This window comes from Leopardus geoffroyi, chromosome A2, assembly GCF_018350155.1.
Source record: "Leopardus geoffroyi isolate Oge1 chromosome A2, O.geoffroyi_Oge1_pat1.0, whole genome shotgun sequence".
NCBI classification, from domain to species: Eukaryota; Metazoa; Chordata; class Mammalia; order Carnivora; family Felidae; genus Leopardus; species Leopardus geoffroyi.
In genome coordinates, this window is record NC_059331.1 from 42,680,130 (window position 1) to 42,696,938 (window position 16,809).

At 37.2% G+C, this 16,809-nt stretch overlaps 1 protein-coding gene across 10 annotated transcripts in view; it reads left to right on the forward strand.

Moving 5' to 3' along the window:
• CHL1 (cell adhesion molecule L1 like) overlaps positions 1-16,809 on the forward strand; it is a 202,127-nt gene that overhangs the window by 109,842 nt on the left and 75,476 nt on the right. For 9 of the 10 annotated variants that reach the window (XM_045493574.1, XM_045493578.1, XM_045493571.1 and 6 more), the window contains one exon: positions 13,374-13,548. In XM_045493574.1, coding sequence (XP_045349530.1) covers positions 13,464-13,548 — 85 coding nt within the window. In that variant the 5' untranslated portion in view covers positions 13,374-13,463. Of the gene's footprint in view, positions 1-5,812; positions 6,077-13,373; positions 13,549-16,809 lie in introns of all 10 variants that reach the window. The other variant, XM_045493577.1, reaches the window with a different exon arrangement.

Sequence of the window (16,809 nt, forward strand, 5' to 3'; positions counted from 1 at the left end):
CACATTTACTTTAAAACGTAATTCAGAAAATTTAATTTCTGAGTTGTCTTTGGGTGAATGAGGAAAAAAAATGGTATTTAAAGTTTCATTGGCATTCTGCGTTTATGCAGAGTACATTCTTTTGTGGACATCTGTGTGAAATTCATTCATTTATTCAGAAAGATTTATCAAATGTCTCTTATATTTTAGGCAGGCACCATAAGGGTAAATACAATCTGGATCCTGCCTCAGGAAGTGTACAAGTATGTGGACAAGGCAGGTGCAAAATCAACTCTTGAGCCCTTGTTTTGGTTTTATAATTAGTGTGTACTCACTTAAAACATTTGATTAATCAAGTGGATAACTCCATTAAAATCATCCAAAACATGTATATTTTTAAAATCAATTTTCTATTTTTAAAATATGTAATTTTTAGTTGTAATCAAACATTATTTATCATTTATTATGCTTTTTTAAAAAACCTCCAAATTTCTTGCTTGTGGTTGATTTTTACCATTGATTTCTAAGCTCATTGAAACCTATTTTCACATGTATTTGTGTCATTGGTCTATTAATAAGGAATAAACAAAAGAGCTTTTAATTTATCTGGAAGCTTTCGAAAACATTTTTTCTTGGCACTGAGCACAGTTGACATATATAAGGAATAAATAAAGAGGAAGTAAACAGAAGGAATAGTATTAAATGATAGGAGAAAAGTAGACTGAGAAAAAGGTCTACAGATTGAACTTTGATCTGATTGCCAGCTGGATATCAATAGCTTATTTGTTAAAAGCCGTTAACAGTCTTCTGTAATTATAAGTATTGTGAAGTAGGCCTGGAAGCTGGAAAAAGAAAAAGGATCTAAGAGGATGCTTTCTGTAATTTAAGAACTCATTTCCTGAAGTTGATCTTTGTTTATAGCTCAGAAATGTCTTAGAATCTCTGTCTCCCATATATTGCAGTTCTTAAATTGTAGAAACTTTGTTATTTGATAATTTTAGGTGAGAATATAATCCATGAATGCTTTCATTCAAATTAGAAGTGAAGGAACTTTTGTGGTTGAGACAATTTTGAATGGTGAAGTTTTATATCATCTAGCTGCAGATATTTTTTTTTCCCTGAAGATGATGCTCCTAGGAAATACTAGTTAAGATCTGATGGAATTAATCAGTGGGAAATTTTCCATACTTGCTTCCTACATGAAGCAAATTGTGGTTAATTTGATGTGTTTTATTACAGTTTTATTCTGATGGTCAATAAATATTTTTGAATCTTGAAGATTATTTTTTTCCAAATGGTTGTAGTTACAATAGTTAAGTTACAATAGTTACAGTGGTTCCAGAAACAGATTCCATTGTTTCTAGACTGAGTTCCATTCCATTTAAGTTGAACTCAACATTTTATTTATAAGACTTTGGGCATTCTGTGTTTCAGTTTCCCTGTATTTAAATGGATGCTACTGTTATGATATTATTATATCTACATCAAGAAGATGTGAAAATTAAACAAGTTCATATGGAAAAGCAATTGTGGCACATAAAAATTGTTCAGTAAAGGTTAAAGCCTGATAGCTATTATTATTGATATTTCAGTTATTATTTGTTGATGATAACTCATAAAGCAGTTTCTTCCATGTGTGAACTTTGGTAAAAATTACATGTACATGCACACACACACACACACAGATTTTCATAGTCAAATAAGTTTATAAAACCCTGAATAGGCAAAATAAATTTCTGTCTTTATATGCTTGTGTGCATTGAAAAATTTTCAAAGCTGTGTATAGTAGTGTGTATAGATTATCTCTGGTTTATTGACCACATAACCTTTCAGTATAAACACCAGGATAGCTCACAATGGAGAAGACTTTTCAGGTAGGAAAAAAGTCCAGGTCATTTAGGGTCTATGACTCCTGCATTCTTGAATACGAAAAGCCAGTAACACTCCCCAGACATTAAGACAAAACCAAACTAGCTCCATGTATTCTAAGCATCAGCCATAGGGAGAAATACCCCCCAGTAATGCTGGTTGGGATCCCATAGTTTAGGGGAACCCAAACAGGTTTTGATTTCTTATGAACTGGCCATTTCTGGAGTCCTCTAGGAATGAGGCTGGTGAAATGCTTTTGGTGACTAAAACTCCCTAAAAGGTTTGAGAAGTGGTTAAACAGATTTTTATATATGTAAAAATTCACTGAGATGTACATGTAAGTGTGTGTTTTGGTACATCTGTGTTATTTCTCAATTAAAAAAAAAAAGCCCTAGATGACCATCACTGGTATATAATGTGTGTTGTGAGAAATGATTCAGAACTTGACTTCTGTGTTTGGATGTAACATCATTTTTTCCATCCCTGAAGTTAAGTGATCTTGAATTTTGGTATTTTTTTTTCCTTTCTCTCCATTATGAAAGAATTTGAATTAGATGTCATTGCAGTATGCTACTTGTTAAGAATTTAAGATGGTCAGGTAAATAAAGGGCAAAATAAGCAAACAAAAATGTTGATTTTATTCAGGTGTATTCCTGTCAGAGCTCAACCACAGTATTGTGCTATTTAGTTAAATAAATGGTATTATTAAAACTATTAATTGGGGCACCTGGGTGGCTCAGTTGGTTTAATGTGCAACTTCGGCTCTGCTTGTGATCTCACCGCTTGTGGGTTCAAGCCCCGCGTAGGTCTCTGTGCTGACGGAGCAGAGCCTAGAACCTGCTTTGGATTCTGTGTCTCCCTCTCTCTCTCTGCCTCTCTCTCTCTCTCTCTCTCTCTCTCTCTCTCTCTCTCTCACAAATAAATAAACACTTAAAATAAAAAAATATTAATTTATCCAAGATAATTATTAATTAAAGTTGACATTTTCCAATAAAATCAATTTACTTATAATAAAAATCTACATTTCTTTGATCTTCGGCAGGGAATATGAATTAAGCAATTCCTCTAAGCAATTCTTTTGTCATTTTGGTGACATGAAAAAGAGTTTGAATGGATATGGCCATAACGTATATCCTTTGTTTTCAGAGCGAAAAGCGATTAACAGTTATTTCCGTATTACTGTGTTTATGACACTTGTAAATTGATTGGTGGTATTAGCCTAGTGGGGTGATTGAACAGAAGCCTTTGAATTTCTTTGTGTCATCCTTTCCCAGTTTGCAGGTGTTAGAGTGATTCTGATCACGATTTAGGCTTATGGAAATGTGCTGGTCTTCCTCCCGGTAAAACCTAATTCCTGAATCCAGGGAATAGTTTACCCTGGCCTGACAGTCGCTGTAGAACGAGTTTTGTAAAGGGACACTTGAGGTCAGAGGGAAGCGAAGGTGACATCTATCCCATCATGAAAATGTCAAATGGCCTTATATGAGACACTCGCTCGTAACAGCTCAGTGATTCCTAAGCCCTTTTAGTGTGAGGAGAAAATAAAAATTTAAACAATTCCAAGTCATAGCACTGTCCCAGCCTATTACACAAATCCATTGAGTTATTTTTAAAACTACAGTTTGGATGTCAGTATCATAATATATCCCTTCCTGCTGACTATAATAAAAGTTGCTGGTCTATTTCAAGCTTCCTGAGGAGAAAAATGTTGTTTAATGATTTGGCATGCATGAAGTTAATTCTGATCTCTGAAATTCATAGTGTCTGAAACAACTTAATGCTGTTTCTTAGTGAACAGGAATGTCGACACAGCACTTTTGGGGGGCTGTTTACATTCCATGCCTTCTTTAGAAATGGCAGACGGGCTGTCGCTGACATGGCTGCTTTGTGTAAGCTGCTGCTGTAGAAATGAGAGTTTTTAAACATAGTGACCCTAAGAGTTGCTTTTTTTTCTTTAGACTTGCTTTGTTGTCTTTGCCCCTGAGAAAATTCACCTGAACATGTTTTTGAATAATTAGTGACAGAAAGTGCCAAGATGTGAAAAATGTTACCAAGATAAAATTTACTATTCCCAACCAGCTGCCTTTTTAAGCTGCTTTTGGTCCATTGCACTACACTATCAGATTTTATTCATTTTACAGGAAAGTAGGAATCTCTTTATTTTGGAATTCGGGAATATAAATTTGTGGTATCTCATTTGCTTAAAGGAAAAAAATGATTTATGATACAATGGGACCATTAGAAAACCAGAGTGTCAAAGGTTTTGAGTAAACATGACACCATTACTGTCAAGTATAAAAAACAAGTGGTTATTAGGAATTATTATTATTCAGAACATAGTAACAATAGGTGAAGACCTTTTGATGCTTACTTTAAAATCATTTGTGTTTCTGTTCAGTTTAGAGTGTCGGCATATATGCATAAATGTAAATAATAGTCCAAAGTGACTATGTACTCTTACCACATTTTATTTCTCTTTGCCTTTCTGTACTTTATTAATGGAATTTAACAGACTCCAATGGAAACATTATATAAAACCAGTGAATTAAGAATCAAAGCATAAAAAAAATATCAAAAGACATCCAGAGGTTGTACTAATAGCTACCCAGATATAAATAATTACTGTAAATTTGGCTATTTCCTTTAGTTGGACCATGACATTACAAACACATAAAGCAATAAGGATCAAATATTGTATTTATGATGAACTTGTGCTGGATATGAATGGATATGGCCATACACATACAAATACACACACATACACTTAATTCAAAGGGACCTCGAAATTCTTTTTATTTATTTTATTTTTATTTTAAATTTAAAAAATTAATGTTTATTTATTTTTGAGACAGAGACAGACCATGAGTAGGGGAGGAGCAGAGGGAGAGGGAGACACAGAATCCGAAGCAGACTCCAGGCCCTGAGCTGTCAGCACAGAACTCATTGTGGGGCTGAAACTCACAACCCGTGAGATCATGACCTGAGCCAAAGTCGGGTCAGAAGCTTAACTGACTGAGCCACCCAGGTGCCCCTCAAAATACTTTTTAAATGCTTATTTATTTTAAGAGAGAGACAGAGAGAGAGAGGGGGGAGGGGAGAAGGTGGGGGAGGGGCAGAGGGAGAGGGAGAGAATCCCAAGCAGGCTCCGTGCTGTCAGCACAGAGCCCGACATGGGGATTGATCCCAGAAATGGAGAGATCATGACCTGAACCGAAATCAAGAGTCTGACGCTTAACCGATTAGCCACCCAAGCGCCCCAGGACCTCAGATTTTTCTGAATGTAGTTGCAACAGAAGAGGTCTGATAGCATGGTAGCCTTAAGGGACACCTTCTGGCTATTTTCTGTTTCCATGCTAAAAGTATGCCGTAGATGTAGTCTACCTTTTGCTAAAGAAATCTCCTTACTGTACTGGAATATTTTAGGCTTACTTCTGATTTCAACAGACTGAATGGCCACATTATAAATGTCTTTATATAGAAATGTTAAAACATACCCAAAATAGAGTAGTATAAAGAATCCTTATATGCATATATTACACAGTTTCTGCAATTCTCCATATGGTAGGAATTATTTTATTCTTTTTTCCCTACATCAGTTAGCTACTTGTGCATTGCATGCCATGTGAAAGCAGATTAATTTAATACAAGAAACATTTGTATTAAGTGTTTGTTACTTTTTTCTAAAGTTTATTTATTGTTGTTCTTTTTTAAAGTTTATTTACTGAGAGAGAGAGAGAGAGAGAGAGAGAGAGAGAATCCCAAGCAGGCTCCATGCTGCCGGTGCAGAGCCCAATGCGGGACACAAACTCAAGGACAGTTAGATCATGACCCGACCTGAAACTAAGAGTCTGATGCCTAACTGACTGAGACACCTGGACGCCCCCATTTACTGTTGTTCTTAAGTCTACTGTGTGCTTGGGTGTGTAGAGGAGGAAAAATATCTTTTTTCCTTCTTTCCTTTTAGGTTCTTGGTGGGTCTCTATAACAAAAGACAGACCAACAAGAGAAAAGCATACAAATTTATTAAAGTAAGCTTTATGTGACACACAAATTTTCAGAAGGAAATGAGGAGCTGAAGAAACATGTTAATGCTAGATTTTATGAAGAGCAGAAAGTTGTGGAAAGTGTAATAGAAGAGAAGGAGTCTGGGCTGAGTGTCCAGTGCTGTGGAAACCTTTAGCAAAGTCTGCTCATTCAGATTCATCTCCTTGCCCCTCTGTCTTCAGAGGTAAGAATGCTCTGTTTCCCTCCAGGTATAGGGAGAGCACCTCTCACAGGTGGGTTTTAGACCTACGTCAGAGGAAGCTCAGAATCCTTCTTGCACTGCCCTTTCTAAAATTTCTTCAGCTTAAAGAAGGTGTTCGAAGGGTGCTGTATCTGGGGGTGGCAATCCTGAGACTTGTCGAGTGATACTGCTGATTTTAACCAGTCTGGACCGATACTGGCTGGGCCAACTTTTGCAGTTACGTGCAGCCTGCAAGTCATCTGGGGCTGGCTCATCTAAGAGGGCTGCCCTTTCACACTTAGTGGCTGCCTGCCTATTGGCCAGGAATTACAGAGGGTGACGGAGTAATGTCTCTCATTGTCCAGCAGTCTAGCTGAGCAGCTAGAGAGAGAGGCAGAGAGAAAGAATGTACCATTCTTCTGGAGGCCTAAGCTCAGAGCTCGTTCTCTTGGTTAAGCCAGATTCAAGACGTTAGGAAAGAGCTTCTTGGTGGGAAAACCTGGAAAGTTGGATGAAAAGCACGTGGAGACATGGAGGGGAGGAGAAATGAAGCTTTTTGTTATCAATCTACCACATCGCCACCCTTTAAAAAAATTTTTAGAGTATTTTAAATCTATATCATTTCACCACTAAGTACTTCAGTGAATAGTCTTATTTTTTTCAGTAGTTAGATGTTATAGCTATTGTAGAAGTCATAAAAATTAACCATACTCTTTGGATCAGAATATTATTCCTGGATGTTGTACCCTAATTATCAGTAACAGCAAAATTATCAACTGTCAGTACTAGTAGTAAATGTCATTTGTTATTCTGTGCTAAACATACGTTACCTCACTTAACCCTCCTAAGGGCTAAAACTCTTCATTTGTAGAGATGAGCAAGAGATGTTGTTGGATAAACTGCCCAAGATCACATGGTAGTGATAATGTTTTGGGTTGACGGTTGGGGGAGTGTCCAGAACCGAGGACCAAGAAAGAATTCTTTTTTTTTTAAGAGTACTTCTTTTATTCTTTTTTAAAAAATGTTTTATTTATTTATTTATTTATATGTAATTAATTGTCAAATTTATTTCCAGACAACACCCAGTGCTCATCCCAACAGGTGCCCTCCTTAATGCCCATCACCCATTTTCCCCTCTCCCTCACCCCTCCATCAACCCTCAGTTTATTCTCAGTATTTAAGAGTCTCTTATGGTTTGCCTCCTTCCCTCTCTGTAACTTTTTTTTTCCCCCTTCCCCTCCTCCCTTGGTCTTCTGTTGAGTTTCTCAGGATCCACATATGAGTGAAAACATATGGTATCTGTCTTTTTCTGCCTGACTTATTTCACTTAGCATAACACTTTCCAGTTCCATCCACATTGCTACAAATGGCCAGATTTCATTCTTTCTCATTGCCAAGTAGTATTCCATTGTATATGTAAACCACCTCTTCTTTATCCATTCATCAGTTGATGGACATTTAGGCTCTTTTCATAATTTGGCTATTGTTGAAAGTGCTGCTCTAAACACTGGGGTACAAATGCCCCTATGCCTCAGCACTCCTGTATCCCTTGGGTAAATTCCTAGCAGTGCTATTGCTGGGTCATAGGGTAGATCTGTTTTTAATTTTTTGAGGAAGCTCCACACTGTTTTCTAGAGTGGCTGCACCAGTTTGCATTCCCACCAACAGTGCAAGAGGGTTCCCGTTTCTCCACATCCTGTCCAGCATCTATAGTCTCCTGATTTGTTCATTTTAGCCACTCTGACTGGTGTGAGGTGGTATCTCAGTTTGGTTTTGATTTGTATTTCCCTGATGAGGAGTGACGTTGAGCATCTTTTCATGTGCCTGTTGGCTATATGGATGTCTTCTTTAAAGAAGTGTCTATTCATGTTTTCTGCCCATTTCTTCACTGGATTATTTGTTTTTCAGGTGTGGAGTTTGGTGAGTTCTTTATAGATTTTAGATAGTAGCCCTTTATCCGATAAGTCATTTGCAAATATCTTTTCCCATTCCATCAGTTGCCTTTTAGTTTTGTTGGTTGTTTCCTTTGCAGTGCAGAAGCTTTTTATCTTGATGAGGTCCCAGTAGTTCATTTTTGCTTTTAATTCCCTTGCCTTTGGAGATGTGTCAAGTAAGAAATTGCTGTAGCTGAGGTCAGAGAGGTTTTTTCTTGCTTTCTCCTCTAGGGTTTTGATGGTTTCCTGTCTCACATTCAGGTCCTTCATCCATTTTGAGTTTATTTTTGTGAATGGTGTAAGAAAGTGGTCTAGTTTCATTCTTCTGCATGTTGCTGTCCTGTTCTACCAGCACCATTTGTTAAAGAGACTGTCTTTTTTCCACTGGGTATTCTTTCCTGCTTTGTCAAAGATTAGTTGGCCATACATTTGTGGGTCCAATTCTGGATTCTCTTTTCTATTCCATTGGTCTGTGTGTCTGTTTTTGTGTCAATACCATGCTGTCTTGATGATGACAGCTTTGTAGTAGAGGCTAAAGTCTGAGGTTGTGATGCCTCCCGCTTTGGTTTTCTTCTTCAATATTACTTTGACTATTCGGGGTCTTTTGTGGCTCCAAACAAATTTTAGGATTGCTTGTTCATCCTTGGTGCAAAAAAGGTGATTTTATTAAAGCATGGGGACAGGACCCATGGGCAGAAGGAACTGCACTGGGGTTGTGAAGAATGGCTGGTTTTATGCTATGGAGAAGAGAGGTCGACTCAAAAGGGAGGCCTCCAGAGGGACTTTGATATGCTAAAGAGGACTCCTAAGTTAACTGAGGCCTTGCTATGGTCGTGCTAAGGTTGTTTTCCCTCTAGTAAGGCATTAACATCAGGATGGTAGAGAGTTCCTGGAGAAATGTTATACTCTGTATTTGTCTCAAGTATTTATCAATGGGTTGCAGGTTATGAGGATATTTAATTTTACCTGCTGTCTGGGGCGCCTGGGTGGCGCAGTCGGTTAAGCGTCTGACTTCAGCCAGGTCACGATCTCGCGGTCCGTGAGTTCGAGCCCCGCGTCAGGCTCTGGGCTGATGGCTCGGAGCCTGGAGCCTGTTTCCGATTCTTGTCTCCCTCTCTCTCTGCCCCTCCCCCGTTCATGCTCTGTCTCTCTCTGTCCCAAAAATAAATAAACGTTGAAAAAAAAATTAAAAAAAAAAAATTTTACCTGCCGTTTCCTTCTTGCCTTTGTTCCCCATATCATTATGGACGGGTGATGTTGGGGCTCCAGAAAACTGAGTCTATAGGTTTCTGCAGATTAGGCTATTGATAAGATTTCCTTTTTCTTGTAATTTACTAAGATATTTGTAAATTGATGGTGACCCAGGTCCTGTATGACTGTGACTTCTATCAGTTGGCCATTTGTTTTGTTTGCTTTCCTTTGTCCTTGGGCAGCCAGGGGTGCCTGAAGAATATCACACACATCCCACACACACATGGATGTGCTAGCTTGCACTTTGTCCTCAGCCCACCACATGCTCCCTCATTAGTAGTAAGTGATGGCTTATGAGCCTACAATATTCTGATTCCATTTTTCATGTTTTTATGCCCTCACTATACATCACTGTCTCCTATTAGCTGACCTGTGGGCCCCAGGATCTTTGCATGTACTTGGTAGGTGAGGTAGAGTGGACATAGGAGAAGCCAACTTTGTTTTCCATTCCCTAAAGCAGAAGATGAATTGAAGTTAGGAGAGTAAGTTGTTCCTAGATTTACAACAGTGGAGCTATTTTAAAAACATAAGAGGGATCTTTGAGGTCATTTTTTTTTTAATTTTTTTTTTCAACGTTTATTTATTTTTGGGACAGAGAGAGACAGAGCATGAACGGGGGAGGGGCAGAGAGAGAGGGAGACACAGAATCGGAAACAGGCTCCAGGCTCTGAGCCATCAGCCCAGAGCCTGACACGGGGCTCGAACTCACAGACCGCGAGATCGCGACCTGGCTGAAGTCGGACGCTTAACCGACTGCGCCACCCAGACGCCCCTTTGAGGTCATTTTGTAATATTAATGATGTATGTGTATTAGAGGCTATTATGTGGGGGGAAACAAAGAACTTGATTTCCTTACTGTTGAATTAGAACTAGGCCATACAGGGAACATGCCTGTCCATGTTTCTGTTCTGTCCCAGAACCAGTGAGTTTTTTTTTTTTTTTAATTGTTTTTTATCTTTATTTTTGAGAGAGAGAGAGACAGAGGTGAGTGGGGGAGGGGCACAGAGAGAGGGAGACTCAGAATCCTAAGCAGGCTCCAGACTCCAAGCTGTCAGCACAGAGCCCGACGCGGGGCTCAAACTCATGAACCATGAGATCATGACCTGAACTGAAGTCGGATGCCCAATGGACTGCGCCACCCAGGCACCCCTGTGTTCTTAATCCTTATCCTCCTGTCATGCTTTAAAAGCTAAGACAGTCAAGAAGGGCCAATTTTACATGGCACCGTGTGTGATTCTTTTGAGTTAGATGTCAGAGATGGTTTTCTTCTTCCCAAAGATGAGCTAGGATAGAAGTAAAATTAAACCCATGAAAATTCATTGATTCTTTTTTGGATCTGAGTTAACGTCATTAATATAAGCAATCAGCCATCAGCTTTATGTGATTGGGCCTCAAAATATTCTAGTGTTATTTTCTTCTAGTCTTACTGTCATTTCTACCCTAAGTTCCAATAATTGTCTTTATCTTTGAGGCCTGATGTGAGGCATTAGGTTAACATTCTTTGAAGAAAGATAAATGGGAATATAATGTTATTGCTACCTTACTGTTGCAAAACATAATTACTAAATAGTATGCCCTTTTGCATTCTGACAACGAAATTATGACTGGCATTCCTGTTTTAATATGAAAGCTGTTTGGGGGCTATCATCATCACTTAATGTAGTCTTGCCTGCAAGGAGTCACATTTTAACTTCCAATGACTTTTATCTAACAACCGCTTAACATCGAAGTCTCTGGTGAATTGAAGCTAATCCCTGCAGGGGAATAGGTTAGATACAGAATTAACCATTCCATATTCTGGAAACTGTTGGTGTCATTATTGTTATGTCTCTTAATTTATAGCCTTATTTTAAGTCGAGGGTTCAATGTGGCATCCTTTTATGGGAGAGAATTTCTCTCATCAAGACCATGTAGTTAAAACCATTAAAATTCCCTAAGTCAGATCATCACTATTGAACAATTAGTGTCTGCAAGTTATTTTACTATGGCAATCAGACACCATTGAGCTCACTAGCCTAAATCAGGAATTAATGGTAATTGAGCCTGTAGTCACTTACGTGGCCATCTAGTATTTCTATTTTCTGTTTCAGTATAGTGTGATGTATGAATATGGAAATATGGTCGCCTAAAAGCATCATGGTTTTGAAAGCCTTTCTCCCTACTAACAGAGGACAAGATCATTAAACAAATACATGAAATGCCCTTAGTGAAATTAGCATTGAATATTAATGGGACAGAATATTAAGTGATAGATTATGGGTAAAGAGTGACATATAAGCATAAATAATGAACTGAGATGACTCTTATCAAAGTATTTCAAGAAGAGAGAAGGAAAAGGAAAATTCAAAGGACAAGGTATTAGTATTTTCTTGTTTTTTCAACTTAGTAATAGCTATGTGGTTCAATATCTCCCACCTTTGTACAAATATGCGGAACTCAATTTTTATAGTTAGGCAATATTCTGATTTTCATAAATAAAGTAATTTTCCACATTTTGTTGATGAGAATAATTCATTTTATCAAGAAAGTAGGTGCCAATGCAATGATACATTTGAGAATATTTTCTATCGCCAATGTAAGTTATTTTTCATTTGGGGAAATTTTCTGAACTACACAAAAATAACTTTTTCCCAGTTCTCATTTTTATAGATGGATCAATTGAGATCAGAAAATGCAGAGTAGGGGTGCCTGGGTGGCTCAGTCAGTTGAACATCTGACTTTGGCTCAGGTCATGATCTTGCAGTTCTTGAGAGTTTGAGCCCCGCATGGGCTCTCTGCTGACAGCTCAGAGCCTGGAGCCTATGTGTGATTCTGTGTCTTCTTCTCTCTCTCTGCCCCTCCCCCCCCTTTCTCAAAAATAAATAAACATTAAAAATTTTTTTTAAAAAAGAAAAAAAGAAAGAAAACGCAGAGTAAAGCCATTACTCTAATTCAACATTTTGTGGTGCAAGTGGGTGGGGTGGGATGGGAGCTTTTTCCTTTGTAATCAACATAACTTTCCTCAAATTAAAATACAAACGGGATTTTGTATTTTCTGATTTTCAAAATTATGAATAAAACAGCAGAACAGCAGCATCAGTTACTATTTTAAATGTATAGTGTTTTATACTATGCATGTATGAAAGATGCCAGTGCATGATCTCTTCAGGTAAAAGTTGAGGTAACATTAACAAAAGTCTATATACTTGGAATTAAATATAGATTTGATAGTTTGTCTGACTCTATGTTCATTAATTTCTTTGTACCAGTTCTAAGTGAATAAATACAGTAATAGTTTGTTTTTATGGAAAAAGAAATTGATACATTTGGAGAACAATCACATTTTGAGCAAATTTACTTTTAAAACTGCATTATAAACAGTGTTTAGATGTCTACTATCACAGCGTTTCAGACAAAAAATTGAAATGGTATGAGAATGTAAAGGAAAATTGACCTTTTAGTGTTTATTTCTATACAGTATGGAGCGTATTAACATTCTGCTTAAATGTAAAGTAAATGAAGACATTATTTTCTGCTTGTGCAAACCCCAAGTTTGTGAAATTTAGTTAAAGTGGCTGGGGTTTTTATGCATGTGTCCTTCATTTTTCCGTTCCCTACATCTTGCTGTTCACCTTTTATTAGTGTCATAACCTTGCATGTGAAAAGTTGTTTGCCAGAAAAATCAAAGAGTAAATTTGTGATGTTTCATAAATGACTCAAATGGGGTTAGATACCTGCTATAAAGAATTGATTGAAAAAGAGCCACATTTTGAACAAAATGGCTTATAATGAATTTATCCTCATAGTCCCTGACACCCACCCCCATTCGAGTTTCCTTGAGTGCTTTGAAGCAAAAAACTCCTCTGGCTGAAAAACCTAATTCATTGGAATGGCCTGTGGTTTGCAGTATAGCCTATACCAACTGTGTTAAAAAACAAACAAACAAACAAACAAACAAAAAACACACACACAAAAAAAACACGTAGCAAAACTAATTATATTATGTGGAGTTACTAGAAAACAGTTTCATCAAGGGGAAAATTAGTGCAACCGAAACATTTATTTATACTATATTGTTGTTTCAGAGTATATGAGCTTAAAGTATATGTCTTTCTGTTTTTTTTTTGGGTTTCCAGGTGAACTACACTCTGCTCAGCTTTAAACCAAAAGTAAAAGGAGACACTACAATTTTCATTCTTCCTGAGTTGCCTCCTTCCTGAAGAGCAATGGAGATAGGTGGAAGAGGATTAATCATATCTCTAATTTGTTTCCTGTTCAAATTCTCCACAGCCATTGAAATACCACTTTCAGGTAAAGTGACAGCATTCAATACCTACTTTATGGAATTTCATTTGCATTTTCATTTTTAAGTAGAATACTTGTAGCTTGAGGATGTGATTTTTCTATCATATTTCTATTTATTTTCCCGCAGTCTGTCATCAGAATTCATCACCGTCTTTTTAAAAATTTGGATGGTTTGGGGCGCCTGGGTGGCGCAGTCGGTTAAGCGTCCGACTTCAGCCAGGTCCCGATCTCGCGGTCCGCGAGTTCGAGCCCCCACATCAGGCTCTGGGCTGATGGCTCAGAGCCTGGAGCCTGTTTCCGAGATTCTGTGTCTCCCTCTCTCTCTGCCCCTCCCCCGTTCATGCTCTGTCTCTCTCTGTGCCAAAAATGAATAAACGTTGAAAAAAAAAAATTTTGGATGGTTTGTATTTGGATGCTTGCTATAATTATTTTGCAGCTCAGGCTTTTTGCCTCTTATACAAACTTGTCACCTAACAAGAAACATGACCTATAGATGATGTGTTTTGCTGTCAAAGATATTCTTCACTATTATCAACAGCTGTTAGTTTTCTAGGTTTAGTTTATTTTGGGGAGTGTTATGATTCAGAAATTAATGGTATTAAACCAATTATGATAAAAAGAAACTGAATACACTTGGTATCTTTTTTTTCAAAATGATCATATATTTACAAATGAAAACAATGGGAGCGCCTGCATAGCTCATTTGGTTAAGCCTCCTTCTCTTGATTTTGGCTCAAGTCAAGATCTCATGCTTCATGGAATGGGCCCTGTGCTGACACTGCAGAGTCTGCCTGGGATTCTTTGCCTACCTCTCTCTCTGTCCCTCCCCCACTCATCCTCTCCCCCTTTCTCTCTCTCTCCTTCTCTTTCTCTCTCTGTCTCTCTCTCTCTCTGAAACTAAGTAAATAAACATAAGAAAAGAATGAAAGCAGTCAATTCAGAAAACATTAAAAAGCCATTTTTATACAACTAAAAATATAAGATGATATCAACTCTGAAAATGTAGAGCCTTCAATAGTGTGAATTCATATCGAGAGGTCAGTAGTTTTATGGAAATGTATATCATAACGTACATTGGTTAAAAAATAATATATCTGCAAGTGCAGTTTATGTGATACTGTATCAGCTACATAATGTAGAGATTTGGGGAATTTGTCTTGTGTTATTATAAGGACGTGGGATACAAAAGACCCTTGAGAGGTTATTTAGATATTTTTATCCATATGCTTCCTGTATTATCCCTGCTGTCTTTTCCATATGTGATTTGGAGATTTATAATACAAGAGGCGTTGCTTGTTTAATTGAATCTTAGCTTTGGAAATGATCTTCGCACATCATCTAAGTTCTAGACAATTAGACGAGTTCAGCAAGCTGAATAAACATTAAGAGAAGTGCTAACTCTGAACTAAAACTTTTCTTCTGAATTACCCAGTCTGAATGTGAATAGAAAAGGAAGTAAGTCTCTGAATGTATAATATAATGTGGTTTTAAACCATTTTTCTGAGGGCTGCCTTAAATTACTTCACACAACAGTTGCACATCACACACTTTGGGCAGCCCTACCCTATTAATTCAGCCTTAAGTGAGAATCCCTTCTCCAATGTCTTTGACAGAGGGTCAAGTCTCTCTTTGAATATTCTTACTTCTTAAGAAATTCCACTTATCTGTTCTGTGGATGTACTCTGAGCCTATACACAATATATACCAGCCTCACTGTAAACATTCTGTTCAAGAGCTGGAAATAATTCATCTTCAGTAGATTCTTTTGATTTGAGTGCAGTCCCAAGTCAAGAGCAACGTGCTTGGTGATCCTTGTGAGAAAGGGGTTAATAATCTTATATTCCCCACCACCGCCCCAGTAGCAACAAAGATGCCCTGAGATTTCAGACTCAGATTCCTGACCATACTCTCTTAGAATATACATTTTCAAATTTCCATCTTTTCTCATTTAGTTCATCAGTGGTAAAGAATTTGAAAGTTTATATTAATCCATAGCACACATTTTTATTCTTGTTGTCTCAATTGCTTATGCATTTTCATGCTCTAATGTCCTTAGACAACAATTGTTATAAAATATTAATGACATGTTTTCAGAACAACTGAATATTATACATTTATTTCGGTACTCTAGAGCAGTTACTAGCAGATGCAATGAAGGCAGGTATCCAATTTGAATGTCAACGAGTCTGGTATCTCTGTAATTGGCCTAATTATGGAGGAAAGGATTTATAATGTAGAATATATATTCTTATAAACACCCAAAGGTTATTAGTTCCATTCCCTGAGTAATTAGTTATTGCTGAGACTTTACAACCTTAGCAAATTTAAGAAAGAGTAATGTTCTAATAAACAAGTTGTTCACAAGTTATTAGCTGATATCTTAGGGACTGTTGCTATTGTGCATCATCCCTCATCCTTTGTAAATGTAATATAATTTAAATAATGTGAATTTGCAATAAGCTTGAGACCTGCTCTATTTAGAAATAGCAGCAGTCAGAAACGAGGCAAATGTCACTGAAGGTATGAATGTTTTTTGCATGTTGTTGAAATGTTTATGTATATCCAATGGATAAAGACTAAACTTGGGCTAATGTCCCTAAACTAGTAAAACTGAGTTACCAGATTCATTAAGCCAAAATTATTTTTTAGAATTGGAAATAATAGCTTCGAATTATTTATTCCAGGCTGGCCATCAAAGCTTAAAACAGGACCAATGCCCTCTCAGGGTCGGTGAACCAGTATCTTTTTCCCAAATGATTATCATATGATGTTACAAAATTATACATGGATTACAAAGAACCCATGAATAGGGGTGCATAGCTGGCTCAGTGGTGGAGTATGCAACTCTTGATCTCGAGGTTGTGAGGTTGAACCCCATGTCAGGTGTAGAAATTGCTTAAAAAATAAAATCTTTTTAAAAAGAAACCCATGGGTAAAACATTTTCATATAACAGAGTATGAAAAGCTCATTGATATGCTTTCAGGTTCCATATTGTAGTAAATACTTAAGAAACTACCACTTGTGAAGTTCTGGTGTATATTTTGGAATGTCCACAATCATCAGAAAGGATGATAAAATATCTCACCCTTTTCCAATTACATTATCTGTGTAAAGCTAGATTTTCTTCATATATTTAAGCCAAACAACTTTTGTGACAAATTGAATGTGGAAATATACATGAGAATCCAGCTGCCTTCTATGAAGATATTAAAGACATTTGCTATAATGTAAGAACATTGCCACCATCCTCATTATATTTAGTGTTG